General features: G+C 52.8%; 1 protein-coding gene across 2 annotated transcripts in view; it reads left to right on the plus strand.

The window, feature by feature from the left end:
- The window catches only part of CCDC180 (coiled-coil domain containing 180), a 50,574-nt gene that overhangs the window by 14,989 nt on the left and 14,486 nt on the right, over positions 1 to 21,099 (plus strand). For both annotated transcript variants that reach the window (XM_036021951.1, XM_028522689.2), the window contains exons 12-27: positions 54 to 142; positions 1,414 to 1,536; positions 2,700 to 2,873; positions 3,630 to 3,745; positions 4,838 to 4,964; positions 6,587 to 6,626; positions 6,758 to 7,167; positions 8,571 to 8,803; positions 12,365 to 12,540; positions 14,110 to 14,290; positions 15,151 to 15,297; positions 15,934 to 16,078; positions 16,255 to 16,371; positions 17,520 to 17,618; positions 19,690 to 19,809; positions 20,845 to 21,017. In XM_036021951.1, the coding sequence (XP_035877844.1) occupies positions 54 to 142; positions 1,414 to 1,536; positions 2,700 to 2,873; positions 3,630 to 3,745; positions 4,838 to 4,964; positions 6,587 to 6,626; positions 6,758 to 7,167; positions 8,571 to 8,803; positions 12,365 to 12,540; positions 14,110 to 14,290; positions 15,151 to 15,297; positions 15,934 to 16,078; positions 16,255 to 16,371; positions 17,520 to 17,618; positions 19,690 to 19,809; positions 20,845 to 21,017 (2,470 nt within the window). The remainder of the gene's footprint in view (positions 1 to 53; positions 143 to 1,413; positions 1,537 to 2,699; positions 2,874 to 3,629; positions 3,746 to 4,837; positions 4,965 to 6,586; positions 6,627 to 6,757; positions 7,168 to 8,570; positions 8,804 to 12,364; positions 12,541 to 14,109; positions 14,291 to 15,150; positions 15,298 to 15,933; positions 16,079 to 16,254; positions 16,372 to 17,519; positions 17,619 to 19,689; positions 19,810 to 20,844; positions 21,018 to 21,099) is intronic.

The following is a 21,099-nucleotide window of genomic DNA, read 5'->3' on the forward strand; positions in this document are numbered from 1 at the left end:
TCCCCTCTTCCTTCTGGGAGAGCAGCTGACATGTTTTGTTTCTGCCCATGGAGACACCTGCCACACCGACTGCATAATGCGGCTCCGCTTACAGTACGAGAAGATCTGGCAGGAGTGCCTGGCCCAGGTGCAGAAGTGCAAGGTGGGGGTCCCGCCGGCAAGCCTGCGCAGGGGAGCGCAGGGCTGGGCCTGACGTCCCCTCCCTGCCCCGCCCCTGCCTCTCTCTAGCCTGGATCCCCTGCCTGCCTTCCTCACGTGCCCCGGGCCTTCCCTGGCTGTGCATATTCTGCAGCTCTTCCCTCTGCCTGTGCCCATCCCCACCAGTAATTTCCTCCTCCAGGAAGCCCTCCTGATCTCCCAAAGTTCTATACTCTCTGACTGCCTCAGACTTCACCCTTGCCACTGTGCATTACGTGCAACACTTGACATTACTTATTCAGCGAGGTCGGTCATATCTGGGGGTTATTTCCAGCGCTTCACTTCTGTGACTGGTGCTGCCAGTCACAGCCGAGAAGACCCAAGTTTGCAAAAGGCCCTGGGGCACTACCCAGGCTCATGGGGCCCTGCCCATTTGCTCTGCGGCCTCAGGGACAGCCATGTGCCATGCAGCCAGCTCTTTAGGGGCATCAGACCCCAGAAGTAAAGCCTGGGGAGGGGTAAAAGGGAGGTGAACCTGTGTCCTCTGAGAGTCTCACCCCACCCACCGGCACTCACCTCCCCTACCCTGCTGCTGCCTGGGACTCCCCCTGGAGCCCCACAGGCCCTTTGGCCCTGAGGGCTGACGCCTCAAGCCCATTCTCACTGCCCTTTGTCTGGCACCCACAGGGGCTGCGTGCTTGCCTCACTACCCCAACGGTGCATTAAGCCCGACAGAGGAGACTTGTCATTCCCCTTCATCAGCACTGGAAATGTACAACCACAGACAAATTTTTAATTTGGGGGAGGCTTGTTATTTTAGATTTTATGCATGAACCAAGGCCTTACTAATATAGAGAGCCCACTTGCAAGTGAGCACAACTCAGTCACAGGAAGCAGGGGCCCGTCCGACCTGCAGCAGCACTGGGGCCACGCAGGGCGGCAGACTGCACCTGAGGGTCTGCAGTAGCACAGGTCTCAGTGCAGACTCTGGCCCCGTCACGTGCCAGGGGTCTGCCACCAGCAAGTCCCTTCACTTTGTTGAGCCTCGGTTTCCTCCTCTGCCAAAATCAGGCTGATGAGAACACCTGGGGAGGGGTGCGTTCAGTGGGACAGGAAGGGGACAGCACACAGCACCGGGCCACAGCGACGGCCATCTCTGCTGCTGTGAGGGTCTCCCCTGAGGTTCTCGGGAGGGTGGAGCCCATCTCAGGGTGCAAGACCAGGCAAGTGAGCCCTCCACTAGCCCTCAGCCAGGCTCTCCCTTGAGCCCTGCAGACGCAGCTGCTGGACTGGAAAGCCTTCACTGAGGAGGAAGCGGAGAACGTGGTGAGCCCGTCCTTCTTCCAGATGGTGGGAGACCTCCAGAGCAAGGCAGAGGAGGAGCTGGAGTCCTTGGACGTGCGTAGATGGGGAATATGGGGACCCCTGCAGCTGGGGAGCAGGGCGGGCCTCCCCCCCCAGGGCGCTAGGCTGTGAGAAGTACTGGATTCCAGGGACCTCCAACTTTCCTGTCACGAGGGAGTCCTTCACCACCACCACGGCCAACCCCTCAGAGCCGTCCCGATGTGCCGGACACCCCAGGCTCTGCCCCTGACTCCCAGCCACCCCCCAACCCTGGCACCAACACCCGACTCCACGGGGCCGGTCCCCAGCAGCCGGTGTGCTCCCCACCCCAGCCCCTGCTCAGTGTAGGTACAGAAGGGCCACGGGAGCAGTAAGCCCCTGCCCCAAGATGCTTCGAATCTGGAGTGGGGTCCACCAATGTTTCTGCAAGGGACCAGATAGTACGTGTTTCAGGCTCTGCGGGCCGTCCTGTGCCTGTAACAAATTCTCGCTCTGCTGCCGTCACACACAGGCAGCCCAAGGCAACGCAGGAACACATGGGTGTGGCTGCGTTTCAAGAAAACTTTCTTCTTAAACACTGACATTTGGATTGTATATAATTTTCACATCATTAAATATCTTCTCTTTCTTATCATTTTTTTTCCACAGCCATTTAATAACATAAACTCTGTGCTTGGCTCCCAGGGCCAAACCGAAAGGGGTGGAGGGCCACTTTAGCCCACAGGCCAAATTTGCTGACATTTAACACTGATGAGAGCATAAGGCACATTATTTAAAGGGGCCGAGGTGAGGACTTAGCAGAGTGTGGGTCTGGCCCAGACGTTGAGTCAGGGAGCTCCGCAGAAGGAAGGATGCCCCAGGGCCGAGAGGGGTGCAGCTACCTGAAGCTCCCAGGCGGTTTCTAGGGTGGTCCCTCTTTCTTCTAAACCTGAACTCCATCTTCTTCCTGTCCGGGACTTCCGTGGACATGAGACTTCAGGGAAAGCCAGACCAAGGGTATGACCTTGGGCTGACTGGAAATGCTGTCCCAGAGGAGGGAGGGCCGTGAGCCAAGGTGAGGCCCAGGTGACCTTGAGGGATGGCGCCCAGGCAGTAATGGCCAGTCCTCGGAGACACGAGTCCTCCACTGTTCAGTGAGGGAGCCCAGTGAGTGGGGCCGTGCCCCTCGCCCTGGGGCACTTCACTCAGGGCCCCTTCTCTGGGCTCCACCACTGCAGAAGTCCTTTGAGGCCCTAGCGAAGCGGGCAGAGGGGCAGAGCTTGGAGCTCTTCAGCTATTTCCAGGAAGCCGTGCAGCTGTGGGAGGCACACCGGGGTGTGCTGTCCGTGCAGGAGCTGGAGCTTCAGAAGCGGATGGAGCAGCGACGCCACAAGCATGACCTGGAGAACAAGGTGTGGCTCCCAGCCCCCAGGGCAGCCCCCACGGGGAGGAGGGAAGGGCCACGCCCCAGTCATCAGCTGCCTGAAGGCTCTGCTTGGTGACCCATGAACTCAGCCAGGATTCAAGTGTAAAAAAGAAAAAAAAAAAAAGAAACAACAACTTGACTCATGCTTTACACCGTCAACAAAAATTAATCTCAAATGTAAAACCTCAAGCTAGCTATAAAACTTGAGCCGATGGGGAAACTGAAGCTCATGCTGGTCATGGGACTCGATGGGAATAGAAGACATGCACCTGAGTCAGGTCTGGGCTGTGAAGTGGGTCCCTGGGCCTGGGTCCCTGGGGAGTGTGTATGAGAGACAGACCGACAGAGGGCATAGAGCATCTGCCTTTGGCAGTGAGCTGGCTCCCGCCCCAGCTGCCGTCACACGGTCTAGAAAGCGGAGGGCCCGTGCCCAGCATCTGATGTCAGTAGGAAGGGTGAGAGCAAGGGGCCGGTGGCCTGGCAGGGTGTGACAGGCCAGGCCGGGTGGGTGTGAGGGATGTGTCCCTGCGGAATGCCGTCTGAGCTGGGTCTCCAGGGATGTGAAGTGGACAGAGAAGAACATTTCGGATAGAGACTGGAGGCCTGGAGGAGTGCCCTTGTTGTAGGAAAGAAAAAAGAGCCCTGGGTTCCTGGGCCCCAGGTCCAGGGGCAGGGTCTCTGCGTGTCACTGGAGACCTGGTGGCTCCCAACTGCTTTCTCCTGTTCCGGGGTCGGCTGCCAGGCCCAGGAGGCCCTCCTTGATGAGCTGTTGGACCAACTGAGACAGCAGAGCAGGGAGGCAACCCTGAAGTCTCACCTGGAAAAGGCCAAAGATTTTCTGCAGAATATAAAGTGCAGGTAGGCAGACCAGAGCCCAGAAGACAGAGGGGGATGACCTGGGAGTCGTCATATTCAAGATCAGAGGCTGCCTGTTTGGGACCCCAGGGGTGTATCACACAATCTCAAGGTGAAACGTTGCCTCCAACTTGAGAATGTCGTGGTCCTGTACAGCTCTGCTGTCCGTCACCACGGAAGCTTCCAGGGAGAACTCTCATCAGAAAAGTTTATGGAGGGAGGTTTCAAGGCCCTGTAGTTTAAAGGTCAGGAGTGTGGGCCCTCCTCCACCTTTAAAATACATGCTCTTTGTTAAGAAAAAGTTAACCAATACAAACATGCAGAAAATGTCCCCTCATTCCTGCCCGACTCCTCCTTTTTATGGGCACGTGCCCTATGTGTGGGTATATAGATATATACATAGTGTTTTTTAAAAAGGTTGGATCATACTCTCAAATTGTTTTGTAACTACAAATGTGTTTCCATTTTAGATTACCATGTAGAATGTATTAACATGGTTGCTTCATAATGATTTAACCCCCCCCCCCCCCCACTGAGGATTAGCTTTTTAAGATTGGTTCCAGTTTTTCAATATTAAAAACAGTTCTCTTTGAACCAGCTTGCATCTCTGTGCCTTCGTACACCCAGTTCCGTGAGGACCACGCACGGGACGGAAATTGCATTGCCGATGGTTCTCAGCACTTAGATTCAGAATTAGGTCTCGAGGCAGATAAGTAGCCCTCTGAGCCTCGGTCTCCTGACCTGGGAAACAGATAGAAGTCTGGGTCGTGAGGCGTTAGAGGGTTTAATGGGATAATATCGGTGAGGTTCAAGAACAGGGTTAGGGCTGTGGGCAGGAAGCGGGGACCCATGTTACAACAAGCAGAGAACAGTCTCGTGTGTGCTTTCTAAATGTTCTACAAAGTATCACTCCTCGTATGGTCAGAAAAACAAACCGTGGGCTATCATTGTAAAAAGAAACCTATACAGCAGCTCTGCGCACAGGTAAATGCCACATTGCAGCCCACCTCTGGGGTCGGGCTTGACTTTGGGCCGGGGTCTCCCATGCTCAGCTGAGCCTCTCTTAGATGAGGATCCCCTGTACCTGCCTTCCAGTTATGAACGCTTTCATGTCCTCTTGACACAAGAAGTGATGGAGTACTCAGCGATCATACTGAGAGAACTCAACTCCTACAGCTCCAGCCTCAGCCGACACTTCTACGTCCGAGAAGTCTTTGAACAGGTAGGGGGAGGGAGGGGTACGAGATGCCCAGCCACTCACCGAGGAGCAAAGGATGACTTCTAGTTCTCATTTGCTTCGACTTTGAACCCCTCCCCTGACCCATGTGGAGTTAGGGTCTATGTCAGGACATCAAGGAGTAAAAGGCTGAAAGCATTTCTGAAAGAGATCACCTCTTTCTCAGATTAAAAGAGGTTGAAGGGCTCAGAACTCAGGCCATCAGAACTCCATTAGAATGGAGTTCTAATAAAAAGGTTGATTTAGATGGTTCTTTGAGTTCCGTTCACCCAGCCCAGCACTGCCACCTCACCCCCTGAATACAGCTCTGACCCACCCACTGTCTGGCTCACAGGCCCTCCCCAGCTCTGCAGCCCCCACCGAATCCAACCCCTCCGGCTCCCACCCTGACTGTCCCTGCTCCAGCCCACTCCTCGCTTTCCCTCTGTGCCCCCGCCCTCCCTCATGCTGCTCCTCTGCCTGCCTCCCCACACTCAACCCCACCCACACTCCCAGTCTACTCCCAGGGACAAGTGCCCCATCCACTCAGCCTGTCCCCCCAAATCACCCTCCTCACCCTGTCGCTTCTCCTCTCTCGGGGTGCTTGCACACTGGCTGCTGCAGAATGCAGGAGTTCAGAGCACCTGTGGAAGGTGCCCCCTGAAGGCCAGGTGTGCCTTACTAACCTGTATTCAGCTTGGGTCGCCCTCAGCACAGTGTCTTGCACAAAATTCAGACGCAATGAGTGGCCCTGGGTAAAGCACGAGTACCCGGCATGTCCTGGGCCGATGCTGCCAGAGGCTGGTGCTTTCCCACGCACCCAGCCAGAGTCCTGCATGGCCAGAGCTGAAAACACTTGTGGTTGACACTGAACCTGGCCAAGGCTTTCCCGTATACATGGGCTCCCTGTCTTCTCAGAGGATCCCTCCTCTAGGCAGGGGCCAGTGTTCCGGTTGCTCATGAACTCTCTCTGTGGCGCCTGTGGTGAGGTGGAGCTCAAGCTACAGGGGGGTGAGCTCATCATCCGCCCTGTGAGACCGGTCTGGCTGCGAGGATGGGCACTGTCACGGTCTCCATAGCACTAGGGAGGATGCTGAGCCCCACAGGGTTTGAGGGGCTTGCCCAAGGTGACCCGACTTACGAGGAGCTGGGACGGGAATCCAGACCTGCAGACTGCCCAGCAACACCGTTGTCTGTGGCGCGCTGTGTCGATAGCTTCATCCAGGGCGCAGGGAGCGCCAACTAGAGGGCTCCCAGGTCTCATAGGCCACGTTCAGTCTGTGTGCTTGTGAACGCGGAATGAGCTGGGCGCAGCAGATTCCTGCCCCTTGGTTCGAATCCTCCCATTTATGCTTTCTAGCTCTTTGCCCTGGGTCACGACCGACAATGTGTCAGAGTGAGATTTGGTTCTGTGAAAGCCCACTGTGTGCCGATGCTCACTGTGTGCCGAGAGGGCTTGCTCGTGTGCCCGGGCTCAGGGAAAACGGTCCCCTGGCCTGAGAACACCCTGCATTGGATATTGGGGGGAAGCAGGTCCTTTGACGTGGAAGAAAAGGGGCATCCTTGGAAGTGGCGCGCAGAAGGACAGCAGCACTGCTTGCTCAGGGCCCCGTGCTCTTTCCTTGCAGAACTTGAATGGGGAGGTCATCCTCAAGCACCGAGACCCAGGTAAACCTGTCACACGTCATGTCCGATCCTCCCCGCCTCCACCCTTGGGTGTTCTGGGGCCAGGGTACTCACCCACTCAGGCTACATCGGCGACCCGTCTTTCCTCTTGCTTTGCGGTCGGCCCTCCGCAGAAGCACACGAAAAGAATTTCCAGGACAGGATGAGAGAACTGAGGAGGAAGCAGAGGGCCGAGGCGGAAGCGAGCAAGAGCGAGGGGAGCGCGAGTGGAGGCGCCGGTTCCCCCGGGCTGGCAGGAGAGACGCAGGAAGCAGGATCTCCGGACGTCGAGTTCTTCACGACGACGGGAGAGGTGGGAGGGAGCCAGCAGGAGAGGTCCCCGCCGAGCGAAGAGATGGATGAGTTCGGAGAGGACTCGGTTCAGGAATCGGAAGAAGCGCAGGTTGAAAGACACAGCTCCCCAAAGCCGTCCCCGAACCAGGAAGGGGTGGTTCCAGAAGAGGAGGAGGAAGAGGGCGAGAAGGAGGAGGAAGAAGAAGACACGGGGGTGGAGGAAGAGCAGGAGAGGGTGTCTGTGGCTGAGGTAGGTGGGCAAGGGGGAAAGTGTGTCACATTCACTCTGTGTGTCATTCATACACGCTTGCGTCCTGGTGGCTCCGTCTCCCTCGGGGCATGTGGGAAGAATGACCACGGTGTGCACACCTTTCACGTGTGTCAACAGGGACCTAGTTCTCACCGCACAGCGAGGCTTTTTAAAACTCACCTTCCTCTCTTCCTTGCACCCCACCCTACAGCCTCCTCGGAAGTCCTGTGGCCTTCCCCGTTCTTCCCGTCCTCTCCCTCTCCCGCTCCTCCTTCCCGCACAGATCAGCCTAGCCCCTCCAGCCGCTCCCTCTCCCCGTTCCCTGGCTGTGTGAAAGGAGTGAGCGCCTCCCCGCTGGCAGGCAGGGCTCTCCTTAGAGGGCAGGGAAGCCGCTCTCATGCTATTAAACCTTGTCGGACACACACACGCTCACAGAACAGTAACTTGAATTTCATAATCATGAAATTGCAGAAGACTCTTGTCCTGTGTTGCTGGGGAAGAATGGTCACATGAGACTTCTTTTGAGCAGGGACCTCACCCTCAGGTGCCCTCGGGCGGGTAACAGGAAAGAGAGCTGGAGACCAAGTGTAAACGGTGACAGATGGTAATGAGTATTGTCTTGGTCCGTTTGGGCTGCTCTGTGGGGATGGGGTAGACTGGGCAGCTTATGAACAACAGAAATCTTTTTCTCACAGTTCTGGGGACTGGTAAGTCCGAGATCAAGGCACCAGCGGACTTGGTGTCGGGTGAGGGCCCACGTCCTGGTGTATAGAGAGCCTTCTTCTCCTGTGTCCTCACGTGGTGGCAGGGGTGGGGAGCTCTCTGGGGACCGTTTTATAAGGACACCAGTCCCATTCATGAGGGCTCTGCCTTTGTGACCTAATTACCCCCTAAAGGCCCACCTCCAAATACCAATACAGTGATGATACGAATTCTGGAAAGATATCCAGCATTCGATCTGTGGCAGCTGTGCAGTCGTTACTCAGCTCCAGCCAACGATGCCATGAAGGAATGTGGGCTCAGAATGGCCAGATCTTCTGATTTTTAGGAGACATCTAAAATCCAGACTCTATGTGGAATTTCCCGATTTTAAAAGCGCTATGTGTGTCGCAGGTTTGATTCCCAGTCAGGGTACGTGCCTGGGTTGCAGGCCATGACCCCTACTAACCACACATTGATGTTTCTCTCTCTCTCTCTCTATCTCCCTTCCTTCCCTCTCTAAAAATAAATAAAATAAATAAATAAACCCCCTATAAATCCTTTAAAAAGCACTGTGTGGGCACAAAAACAAGTGCAGGCCACATCCGGCTCACAGCTTCACAGCCGCGGGCATCTGGAAGCCTGTGGCCGGGTCCCTGAGTCTGTTCGATGCCATCCAGTCTAAGGTCTTGTTTTCTGCTTAGTCCGAAGCCCAGGCAGAGAGTCTGGACGCTGTGTCCCTGGAGGACATGGACATGGAGTCCTTCACCGTCTCCAGTGGGAACACGTACTTTGTCTTCCTGCCCCTGGAGCAAGAGGAGGATGGCGAGAGGCCCTGTTCCAGCCTCTCTACCGCTCTCGTCGATGACTCGCTCAACGCCCAGTTCCTGGAACAAGTAATAATTCCGTCCGCGCTGGTCTCAGAAATTAAGAAACAGTGAGTAGGACACCCTTTTAGTCTCATTCTCTTGTCCTGAATTCTGCTAACGAGGTGAAATACTTTAACAAAAAGGGGACTAATTTCAGCTGGTAAAAGGAAATGTAGAGCCCAGGCTGGCATAGCTCAGTGGGTTAGAGCATCATCCCATAACCGAAGCATTGTGGGTTCGATCCCTGGTCCGGGTGTGAACAGTCCCCAGTCCTGGTGTGTACGATCCTCAGGCTGGGTGTGTCCGGGAGGCAGGCAGTCGATGCTTCTCTCCTCCCGCATCAGTGTTTCTCTTCTTTCCTCTCTCTCTTAAAAAAAAAAAAAGCAATGAAAAAAAATGTCCGCAAACAAGGATAAAATTCTTTTTTAAAAAGGAAACGTACAACTGAGGGTAGAGATGAGACACGGAATAAAAAGTAGCAACTGCCCAGAAACCGTCTGCCCTCACAGACGTCCTCTGTGAAGACGGCCTCTCGGCCGCTCCCAGGACAACACCTTCCTTCCCTGGGCCTCGTACCCACAACATAGCATTTTCTCTGCCAGATGCTCTGGGTTCTAGATCACGCTCCATCAGTAATCTTATCACCTCTAACTTAAAAAAAATTATAGAGTAGACCATAGGTGTGAGTATATTAGCATGATATTTGGCTCTGATTATATGACACATTTATTGCAGGAAATTAGAATATTGAAAAACAGGACAATGAAGAATATAGGAATGACCCATAATCCTACCCCTGAGAATTGACCCCCCTTAACGCCCAAGTTTCTCAGCTTTCCTGTTTGAATTTGGGCCAGATGTGGAAATTTGCCTTTGGCTTTAGGACAGCATACCCATCGCCCTCCTGACTCTGCAGTGTCACAGCTGAGACTGACCAGCTGGAGGTCACCCGGTTAGTCCACCTCCCTTGTCTACACTCGTGCAGGAAACAGGAGGAGTGGAGTCAGGCCTCTGTCCTCTCCCCTCCTCTCCCTCACTGTCTTCTCACCTTGGACATGTCTCTTCATTTGAACCTTATCCTCTCCTTCCTCTGTCACAGGACGTTGTCCTCTCCATAGTGTGTAGAACAAAGAAGAGCAAGGACCACTGTAAGAGCTAATATTTATTGAGAGGATTCGATACTTTCAGTAACTGTAAGAGGGTACAATAACTAGCCCATGTTACACATCAAGAAACTGAACCCCAGAGAGTTAGTAACTTGAATTAGATCTCTGAGGTAGGAAGTGGTTAGATCCACGATATGAATGTAGACCCCGTGAATCCCAGAGTGTCGAACTAAACACCATGCCATATGACCTTGGAACTAGCCATAAACATAGTTCTGTGTTTGAGTGACTGGAGGTGCACGTTGCAGGGGAACATACATGCCAAAACGTACAGAAATCACGAGTGCGCAGCTCAGTGAATTATCCAGAGGGGACACACCGGCTGACCAGTACCCACAAGACGTAGAACATTACCAGGTCTCCAGGAGTCCCCCTCGTGACCTGTCCCAGGTCGCTGCCCTCTCTTCCCCAAGGATGACAAGTATTCTAACTTCTGAATTCGGTTTGCTTGTGTTTGAACTTTATTGAAAGGAAATCATACAGAAGGTACTGTTTTTTGCCAGCCTTTTTCATTATGTCTGTAAGATTCATATATATTTCCTCATATGGCTAAAGCTAATTTTGTATTTCTGTATAGTATTTTATTTATCCATTCTACTACCAACACCCATGGGGGCATTTTCCCATGTGTGGATGTACCCACAATGCCCCCTGAACGCTCTTTTGTGTCCAAGTCTTTTGGCGAACGTATATGTACATCTCTGTTAGACATTGAACTAAGGGCGGAATCGTCAGGACGCAGAGGTATCTGTGGGTCTGTCCAGAGAGGATACAACCAGCAGAGACTACCGAGGGTTCTCAGAGGTGGTTGAACGGCTCACAACAGTGTGCGAGCAAGTCCCACTCGCTCCGCCGCCTCCCGAGCGGTGCTCGGCGTGGTCAGCTGTTCCATTTTAGCTGTTCTGGTATGTGTGTAGCGGTGTTTCATTGCGGCTTTACATTGAAATTTTCTGGTGAATAATGATGTTGTGAACCTTTTCATATACTTATTGGCCATTTGGTTTATTTTCTCTTCAAATCTTTCGCCCACTTTTTTTCTGGTGGATTGTCTGTCTTTTCTTCTCATTGATTCATATGAGTTAGTTACCTCCCCTAGAAGTGAGGGTTTGTTTTGTTTTGGTTTTTTTTCAGGTAAATACATGACAAACATTTATTTGTTCCCTCTCTGTACTTACCTTTTTAACTCTCTTAAAGGAATCTTTTGATGCACAGAAATTCTAATTTGTAATAAGGTTCTGATCATCATTTTTTTTTCACGAGGGTTAGTGTAATTTGTGTGCTAAGAAATCTTTGCTCGCCTCACAGTCACGAGAATATTGTCCTACGTTATCTGCCACAAGTATTACTGTTTTGAACTTCCACATTTAGATGTCAAATCCACGGGAATTGATTTTGTTTACGGCACAGGGTGGGAGTCCACGTTCATTCCTTCCCCACGTGGACAACCGGTGGACCCCGGCCTGTTCGAGAAAACTCCCCTCCCCCCGCGGCTCTGCTCTGCCTCTCCCCGCCGCTCTGCGTGTCTGTCCTTGTGCCGCCACCTCACCTGGCTTGATGACGGTGTCTTTACACTGAGCTTTGGTGTCCCAGAGAGCAAGTCTTCCAAATCTGGTCTTCTTCAAGATCATCTCGACTATCCTAGACCACTTATATAGGCCACGAGTGTTTCCATGTAAATCTGAAATCTGCTCGGCAGTTCCCATAAGAAGACATATGCCGAGACCGTTTTGTTACCTCGTTGAATCTAGAGACAAATTTGGGGAGGACTGACATCTTGACGATATAAAAACTTGAAAAGGGAAGAAATGATAAGCTGAGAAACATATTTGCAACTCACATCATGGTCAAAGGACCTCCTACTCCCAATATGTAGAGAGAGCTCCTGTATAAAAAGATTGCTAAGAAAAAAGCGGCTATACAGAAGAGAAATGGACAAAAGATATTAAAGGATAGTAGGAAGAAAGAGAAATTAAATAATCTTGAACAAATGGAAACATACTCCATCTCAGCCATAGCATGACAAAACTGTCCAATTTGAAAGCTTAACAGCACACTCCGAGGCTGTGGAGAAGTAGGAACTAGTCCTCACTGCTGATGGGAGTTCAGGTTCCTTGCAACAGAAGCACTTTGGTTGCATCTTCAAGAATCATACATGTATTTTAGCCTCTGATCTGACACTTCCAGTTCAGGGAATTTATCCTATAGAAATGCTTTTACACTTGACTTATGTACAAGGTTATTTATTATAGCCTTCTTTGTAAGAACAAATGGTGGAAAACCACCCAGTGTCTTCCAGCAGGGGTACTGTTAAAGAACGGTGGCCCACCTAGACCAAAAAATACAGTGTAGATGGCAAGTAAAATAGGGAAGAAGGAGTGAAAGGGCAAAGCGCTTTATGAACATGGAAAGATCTCTCCCTGGCACGATCGCTGGCAGGCTCACCCTCACTGGTCTCTCCCCCAGACTCCGAGCTGGCTTTTTTGAGCACTTAGAGGAATGGTTTGACCAGTGTGCCCTCAGCGCCCGGGACGTGGTGGCCAACAAGATCGATGAGCTGGAGTCAGAACTGGAGCTGCGTCTGCACCTGCACGAGCCAAGAGCCCAGCACATTGAAAAGGACATCCACAATGTCAGGGCAGGTACAGACCCCGCCTGAGGAGGCTGCTCCGCCCCAGACGCCAGCGTCCAAGCCCCCACAGCTCCGCACTCATTAGCTGCCCCTGTGTGCGTCACACGGCGTTTATCTCGTTGTTACTGCATCTCAGAAGGTGTGAGCGTGGGCTCCCACCACCCAGGCTGGCAGGGAAGGTAGTACTCACAATACTTGTTCAAGATTTTTTCATTGTGTTTTTAAAGGGCATTAGATACTGAGATGACAAGTGTTGTCCTTTCGTAGCTGTGTGGACCCCAGCTCTGTTCACATACCTGTGAGATACACACGTGCGTGGCAGATGCTTCAGAGGCAAACCTGTTGCTCAGAAGTCAGAGCTCTCAGGCTCAGCCACTGTAGCTGCGTGACTCCGGGCAGACTACCTGACTTGTCTGACGCCTCTCTCATCTGCAGAAGGGGATGTTGTCGTTGGCAGGGGTTCAGTCAGGAGTCATGAGCACCTTGTGCAAGACAATGGCCTCCAAAAGTGGTAGCCATTCATTTCAGCATACAATTTATAACACTTAAAAAGAGGTGCCTTTTCTTTCTTAGGCAGAAGGCTCGGTTAATGGGCGGGGGCACACTTCCAGTTGGATCCTGCAATGGCCCCCGTTAGGTTTTCACTCATGTTGCACTTCAAGCTCCATCATAGACCTTTAGAGCTCGCAGACAGTCCCCACAGGATCCCACCCGGCCTCGTAATGCCGGGGGCTGCGAAATGGTTGTCGAATCAGGCAGCCTGGCCTGGAGTCCCCGGGTCTATGGCCTAAGGAGACCTGGTTGACTTTTGGAACCTCATTGTCTTCACCTGAAAAATGCACATTAACTATAGATATAAATGAAGATGCTTTCTGAAACCTGGTCTCCCTCCCCTGCCCCGGCTCCATGGCCCAATGCACAATGTGGAAGTCAAGGCCAGAGAAGCAATGTCGCAGAGTCACAGTGTTCCATCCGGATACAGCTGAGACCACACAGCACTTCCACCATGCCAGCAGGAGGGAGGCCAGTCAGGGTGGTCTGGGGCTGTCCGCTAGCTCTAAAGGCCCATGATGGAGCTTTTGAAGCCAAATCCTGGTTCTTGTTACTATACCTTAGAAGCCCGTTGGAATTCAGGCTCATTGGAAATGAGTAGCCACTGACTTAAAGAAACAGCCCTGAGCTGTCCAGCTGTGGGCTGAGCGTTTTCTCCCAGACCCTCTACAGAGACCCCTGCCCTCCCCAACACCTTGCCCCCATCCACCTGCTCCCAGGTTGCTCCCCTGGGACTCTCCCTCTCTCGGACCTTGTTCCCTTCAGCTGCAGGCAGGGTGTCCCCACCAGCAGAGACCTCCCTGCCCCCTGCTGGGCAGAGCCTCCTCTCCAGTTAGAGACCCTGGGGCAGTCTCAGGATGGCCTCCCTGAGGTCAGAGCCCATCCTTAGGCCAAGCCCTTATGAGGGCAGCAGCACAGAATGAGGAACCTTGGCCTGAGCGGTCCCCCTTCTGCAGCTGGCCCAGGAAGGGAATGTCCTAAGGTGACCCTGGGTCCAGAGCACCTCAGCTCCCCTCATCCTTTTCAGCCGAGCTCTTGCTTCATCAAGAGCGTTTGGCCAGCCACTGTGCTGGGGTGATGGAGGCGCTGAAGAAGGAGAAGCTGATGTTCTCCCAGTTCCAAGAGGAGCAAAACACAAAATCTGAAAACTTCCGCCGCAAGATTTACGACATGGAACACACCTTCCTGAACGCCACCAAGAGCCACAAGTAAGGGCCCTGGAGCCCCCCACCCTGGCCTTGTGAGCCTAGAACCCAGCCAGGTGGCTGCTGTCAAAGGAGCAATCCCTCCCTGGTGGATAAAAAGGCCGGTGTTCCAGACCTGGAACCACCTTCCCTTTAGTTCACCTCTTCACAAGACTCAGAGTCCACCTGTGTGAAACATCTCCCTGGGGGCCGGGGGCTGGGGGTAGGTGAATAGCCAGAGAAAAAAAAGGACGCCGGTGGTCAGAGTGCAGGGATGCAAATGATGTGCCCCAGAATGCCCATGGTGGGAAGGACCACTTCCATCCGGGGTGATCAGGAAGAGTTTTTCTGCAGGATGTCCCAGGGCCTGGGAAGGAAGAAGTTGGGGGCAGGGAACAGAACTCTCCCATCAGTAAGGGGCAGTGGCCCGTCTCAGGGTAAGGATGTGTGCAGGGCAGAGCAAGGGGTTCCAGGAAGGCCATTCAGGGACTTGTGAGGGAGGCTCCTGTGTGCTCAGGGAGGCCTCATGTAAGAGGTGAGGAGTTCTTTGAGGAGTGCAGCAGGGAGCAGGAGGCACGTTGCTGGGAGTTAGAGCGGGCATGCTGGAGGGAGGGTGAGACCCAGCAGGACCTGGGGTTTCTCCTACCAGTTTGGTGGCAGGAGCCTGAGAGAAGTGGCCTCCGATCCAGCACCCTGAGAGCTCCACACTGTGTCCTGCACATGCCAGGATTGTAAACTTCCTTCTAATGCCTCTTTTTCTACCCAGAGAAGACGGGCAGTGCTTCTGGTGGCCCCACAGCTGGGCACGGCAGCGGAGCTGAAGCAGCCTTCCAGGTTGCGCTGCCATGCCCAGGTCACCACCCTGCCCCTCCCGTGTTCCCCAGGCTGGCCATTCTCAGCAGCACAGTGCACCAGGAGCTGCTGAGCTATGTTGACGTCATCCAGGTGTCCCTGCGCAGCTTCCGCCAGTACCTGGAGGAGAGCCTGGGCAAGCTCCGTTTCACCAACATTGAGTACATCAAGCACTGCAGGTGGGACCCAGCACCCGAGGCTCCTGTGGGCCACTGGGCGTTCTGCGTTGAGAGTCAGTCCTCTCCCCCTTAATTTGTTATTATGACAAACTGTACAGAACATAAAACCCGTTTGAACCACTGCCAGTGGCAGTAAGTAATTCACAGTGCTGGGCTAGCCTCACCACCATCCACCTCGGGATGCTTTCATCTGTGCAAACTGCAACTGAGAACCCACTAAACAAGAACCCCCACTCTCCCCTTCTCCCCGCCCCTGGCGACCGCCATTCTATTCTCCACCTCCACGGGTCTGACCACTCTGGGTACCTCACTGTAAGCGGAATCACACATTTGTCCTTCTGTGCGTCTGGCTTATTTCACTCAGCATGATGTCATCAACCTTCGCCCGTGTGTCAGAGTTCATTCCTCCTTAAGGCTGGATATGGTCCCAGCATGCACATAGGGTGTGTTTTGTTTCTCCATTCATCCCTCGATGGACATTTGGGTGGTTTTCCTGCTTCTGTCCTTGACCTGCCTACACTCACTTTACCTTGATCTTGTGCTTTTAATCTAACGCCTTATCAACCACAGTATTCAGGATGAATGGAAAGTTTCCAGTCTGATCAGTGGCTTCTATTTCTCCCAAATTGTTTCCAGATTGTTTTCAGAGGGAGGCAACTTTTCTGCTGATGAGATTGAGTTGCTATGTAACCGACTGGAGAAGGAAGCTGCCCGGATAGAGTTTGTTGAAAGCTCGATCATGATCAACATGGAGAAGATGGAGAGCGAGTACCTGGACCAGGTGGGTGAGCCGCACCTCTGACCTTCAGCCAGGCTCCCAGGACCCCTGGTTACAAGGTCAGCAGGGCCAGTCTAGCCCCGCTTTCCAACCACTAGTTGAGCCTGTACCCCTCTGCTTCTGCAGCTCAACTGTTCCCAGTGAAGTCCCCCTCCTTTGCTTTTTATGTTTCTTTATAGGCCAATGATTTCATCAACAAGTTCGAAAGTAAATTCCATAACCTGTCTGTGGATCTGATCTTCATTGAGAAAATCCAGCGGGTGATGACAAATCTGCAAGTGAAAATCAAATGTGAGGTGGGTCAGATGAATTCTCCATCTGGGGCATATTCGCTGCACACGGCTTCATGCCGGCGCTTCCTAGAAACTGGGAACACCAGTGTGGTTTCTGCCCAGTGGGACTCACTCCAGCCAGGAAGACAGATTAAATTGTCATGGCTTCTAACATTCACCGTGTTCTTATGCACCGTGCACCCTGCTAACCGGTTTACTTTGATTAGCTGTGTTAGTCCTCACAGAAACTGTATAAAGCAAGTACGGGTTTTTTAAAAAATTTATTTATTTATTTATATTTAGAGAGGGAGGGAGGGAGAAAGAGAGAGAGAGAGAGAGAGAAATATCAATGTGCGGTTGCTGAGAGTCATGGCCTGCAACCCATGCATGTACCCTGACTGGGAATCGAACCTGCGACACTTTGGTTCCCAGCCCGTGCTCAATCCACTGAGCTATGCCAGCCAGGGCTGCAAGTATGTTTTTTAACCCACATTTTAGAGAGACCATGCAGAGAGTGACTTAGTCAAGAACACGGAGCTCTTAAATGGCGTAGCTGAAATGTGAATCCAAGTCAAAGATGTCAAACAACCTAGCTATACACCTCAAGGAACTAGAAAAAGGAGAACAAACTATATCCAAAGTTAGCAGAATGGAGGAAATAAAGGTCCGATCAGAAATAAAAGAAATACTAGAAAAAAACAATAGAAAAGATCAGTGAAGCTCGGAGCTGGTGTTTGAAGATAAACAAAATTGATGAACCTTTAGCTAGACTAAGAAAAAAAGAAACAATACTAAAATAAAATCAGAAATAAAAGAGGTGACATTGCAACTGGTACCACAGAAATGCAGAGGGTCCTAAGATACTGCTCTGACCAATTCTAGCCAACGAGCTGGATAACCCATAAGAAATGGACAAATTCCTAGAAACACACCCGCACCTTCAACCAGTTCTGTGAGTCGCCCATTCTGTTTTGAACCCTTATCTATTTGACAGTTTTTAAAAATGTCTTAAATTTACACTGACCAGGTTTTTGATAAGACAGTGCATTTTCCCCTCCTGGTTTCATTTTTCCAGTACTTAATTCTTCTCTCAGACAATATGTTTTGCTGAACATTTTCCTGATCAAAATAGGTATTCTAGAAACAAATCTTGGAACCTCTGGTTTTTCTAGGTGGCAAAGTCCAATTCACAAGCAGATGGATTAAATTCTTCTCTGGAGCAGCTTCAAAGCAAAGTAGAGATGTATCGAAGCTCAAAGGGAGATAAAAAGGTGCGTGCTCAGGAGGCGCCAAGCCGTGACTGGTGAAGATGCTTCAGGCTAGACTCATCAACTGGGAATAAACTTACATCCGTGGTCAACACTTCTCCAGCGCCGGGGGGCCTCTGAGCCTTCTGCCTAACCCCTCTAACCCCTGTTTTCTTCCACGGAATTGAGGCAGAGAAGAGACCAGCCACTTCCCCCAGCGCCTCCCCAGCAGGCAGCGAAAGTCCAGTGAGAAAGTCTTTTCTCTTCCATTTCAGTGATTGAACTAAGGTTTCATTGTTACTAGCAATAGAAGATGTTTATTTTTCTATCCTTATTGTTTTTTCTTGCATAGCAACACGTGCTTCTTGGAAAAAGTTCCCACAGCCACCAAGTGCAGAGTGGAGAGCATACGTCACTCACGTTGTCCTCACTCCCTGCAGAGCCCCTCATGGCCTCTGTGTTTGTCTTTTTTTTAAGATTTTATTTATTTATTTTTAGAGAGGGAAGAGAGAGAGAGAGAAACATCAATGTGTGGTTGCTGAGGGTCATGGCCTGCAACCCAGGCATATGCCCTGACTGGGAATCGAACCTGCAACACTTTGGTTCGCAGCCTGCACTCAATCCACTGAGCTACGCCAGCCAGGGTGCCTCTGCATTTTTGTGCAGATGTTTCTACACATGCCCTGCAGAGCAGGGAACACTGCTCCACCTGCTGTGACCCCTTCAGTGGGCCCTGTGGGGACAGCTCTGCCTTTCCAGGGCAGAGACATTTGCTCTCCCACATTTCCTCGCCTCCCAACCTCCCCTCTCCTGGTGGTGTCTGGGTGTTGGGCAGAGTGCCAGGGCTTCACGCATTCTCCTGGCCACGGTGGGGAAGCACGATCCTGTGTTGGGCAGATGGTCCTGTGTTGATGGGAGACACTGGATGGACACTCGTGCAGAGCAGTGATCAGGAGACAGGAGAGAGGCATCAGACGCCTGGTGAAGGCCATGGGGACCAGGGCTGGTACGGCCTGGGACGTGAGCTCAGGGCCACTTTGAGGAGGGCCGTCTGGCTGCTGGGTACAGAAAGGCAGGGAGGTAGGCCAGAGAGAGGCAGGGTACCAGGACTGAGGCAGAGAGAACAGTGGCCGGGACAAGGGGCCAGCAGAGACATGTTCCAGTTCCAGAGCAGAGTGGAGGGGCGGAAGGCAGGACTCAGAGTGTACTGCAGATGAAGGAAGTGGAAGAGGCCAAGGCGCCTCCTGGCCTGGGCCGCTCATAGTCAGTGGACGATTCAGGGAGCCACACGTGGGCACTGCCAAGTGTGGGAGTGTGGTAACGGTGAACGTCCTCACAGTGCTTTCCTGCACACCTGTGGGTGTGGGCAGCAGGCTCGCTGCTCCAGGGGCGTGTGTACTCGACGTTGTCATTAGAACTCCTCAGGAAAAGCTGCGGTCACTTCACTCCTATACGCCCTTGCCATCCTGGGCCAAACAGTTCCTCCTGGATGCAGAGTGTTAGAGCTAGAAGGAATCCTAGGGGCATTCTTTGTCCCCATTGCACAGATGAGGAGACTGAGTCAAGTATGTTTATTTAAAAAAAAACTTTTAAAAAAAGATTTATTTACTTTTAGAGAGAGAGAAAGGGAGGGAAAAAGAGAGAGAGAGAGAGAAAAACCTTAATGGGCTAGAGATACGTCTGTTGGTTGCTTCTTGCAAGCCCTGAACTGGGGACCTGGCCCGCAACCCAGGCATGTGCCCACACTGGGAATTGAACTGGCGACTTTTTGGTTAGCACACTGGTGCTCAATCCACTGAGCCACACCAGCCAGGGCGAATCAAATATGCTTAAATCAGTTGCCTAGAACACACCTGTAGAACCAGGAATTGAACTCGAGATGCCCCATCAACTGAAGGATCTGCTGTCCCAGTTGAGCAGCCTGACAGTCAGCCCAGTGTTCCCGCTCCTCCAGTGCCCCCCCTGCTGGCGAGGGGCGCCCATCACACCAAGAGGCATCCTCACCAGCCAGCCCCCATTCCCGAGATTCAGATGGAGTCAGCTCACCCTCCGGCAGCCTGCTTCCTGTGGCTTTCTTCTCCCATGTTCTCACTAGGTGGTGACCACAGAAGAGGTCCGTAGCTCTGTCCAAGCTTGGAAGGAAAAACTGAACCACAGGATTCACTACCTCAACTGCGGGCTGGACAAATTGTCCACAACTCAAGTGGATTTTGCTGTAAGGAGCAGAATGGGGTGGCAGCAATGGGTGAGGGACACCTGCCAGCAGCAGGCCTACTGGGGAGCCTTGGAAAGGCCACAGGCTGTGGGTCAGATCTGGGTTCAAATCCAAAATGGGCCACTTTCCTACTTTGGTCTCTTAGGAGACCCCTCACCTGCGGGCACCACCTCCGCTCCCCCATCAGGGCCCTCAGCCCACCCCACCCACCAGCTCTCAGGGCAGCCTCACCTCTCGGCTTCTCCCTTCCCACCCTCACCCATGGGCACCCACCAGCTTCTCCTCACCTACCCCTACCGCCTCACTCAGGCCCTGGTCTCTCTCGCACCCAGTTGCCCACCGTGCCACCGACACTCACCTCTGTTGCACCACCCCTACCGTGCCTGACAAGATGGGGTTCAGGGGCCCAGCCGGGGTCCTTCCCTCTCACAGTCCAGTGCTGAGTCACAATGCCGAGTAAAATACTCTGCATCAAGTGCTCACTGTGGGCCGCCACTCCGGCCCCTTCGCTAAGGTCCAGCTTGAGGAGGAACTGGCCACTCACTTATTCATGCATTCATTCATTCACTTGTCCATTGGTCCCAGGCCAGTCGCACAGGTCTACGATCCTTAGTCTCATGGAGGACACTGGAACTTTTCCTTGACAGTACTGGTCCCCACTGTGACCAAGTATTTATTTGTAGATGCGTGTGTTAAATGTCTGTCTCTCAGACTGGACTTGAAGGTCCATGAGGGCAAGGGTCACGTGTGGACTCTTCACCCCATGTCCCAGGACCGGGCAGAGCCTTGCAGAGAACAAGAATGCAGGAAACGTTTTTTGAAAGTTGGCATGCATGCACGCATGAATGCATGGCCCTCTAAAAGAGATCGGAGCACTACCGTTTTACAGAAGGGGAAGAGGCTCAAAGAGGTCAGGCAGCTGGCCTCCAGCCACGGCACCTGAGCCAAGTGGTGCTGGAATATGGACCCACCCTGTCTGACTCCCCGGCCCCTAGGCTGGGCCCACACGCTTGGACCCTTCTCTCTGGCCTGCAGGACAATGTGCTCACCGACCTGGACATAGAGAGTGACACCCTGGTGACTTCAGAAGCCCTTGAAGAGGAGGCCAAGACACGTGGGGTCACCCCCGAGTCCTTCGCCCACCCGAGCCGCATGGGGAAGCCCATGATTGAAGACCCAGCTATAGAGGTGGTGAAGAAGATCCTGCAGTGAGTGCCCCAGGGTGTGCGGTGGGGCCCTGCCACCACGGCCCCTGCCCTGAGCCCTCAGGAACTGGCTTCGGGGCCCCGC

Source organism: Phyllostomus discolor, chromosome 3, assembly GCF_004126475.2.
Source record: "Phyllostomus discolor isolate MPI-MPIP mPhyDis1 chromosome 3, mPhyDis1.pri.v3, whole genome shotgun sequence".
In the NCBI taxonomy this organism is placed as follows: Eukaryota; Metazoa; Chordata; class Mammalia; order Chiroptera; family Phyllostomidae; genus Phyllostomus; species Phyllostomus discolor.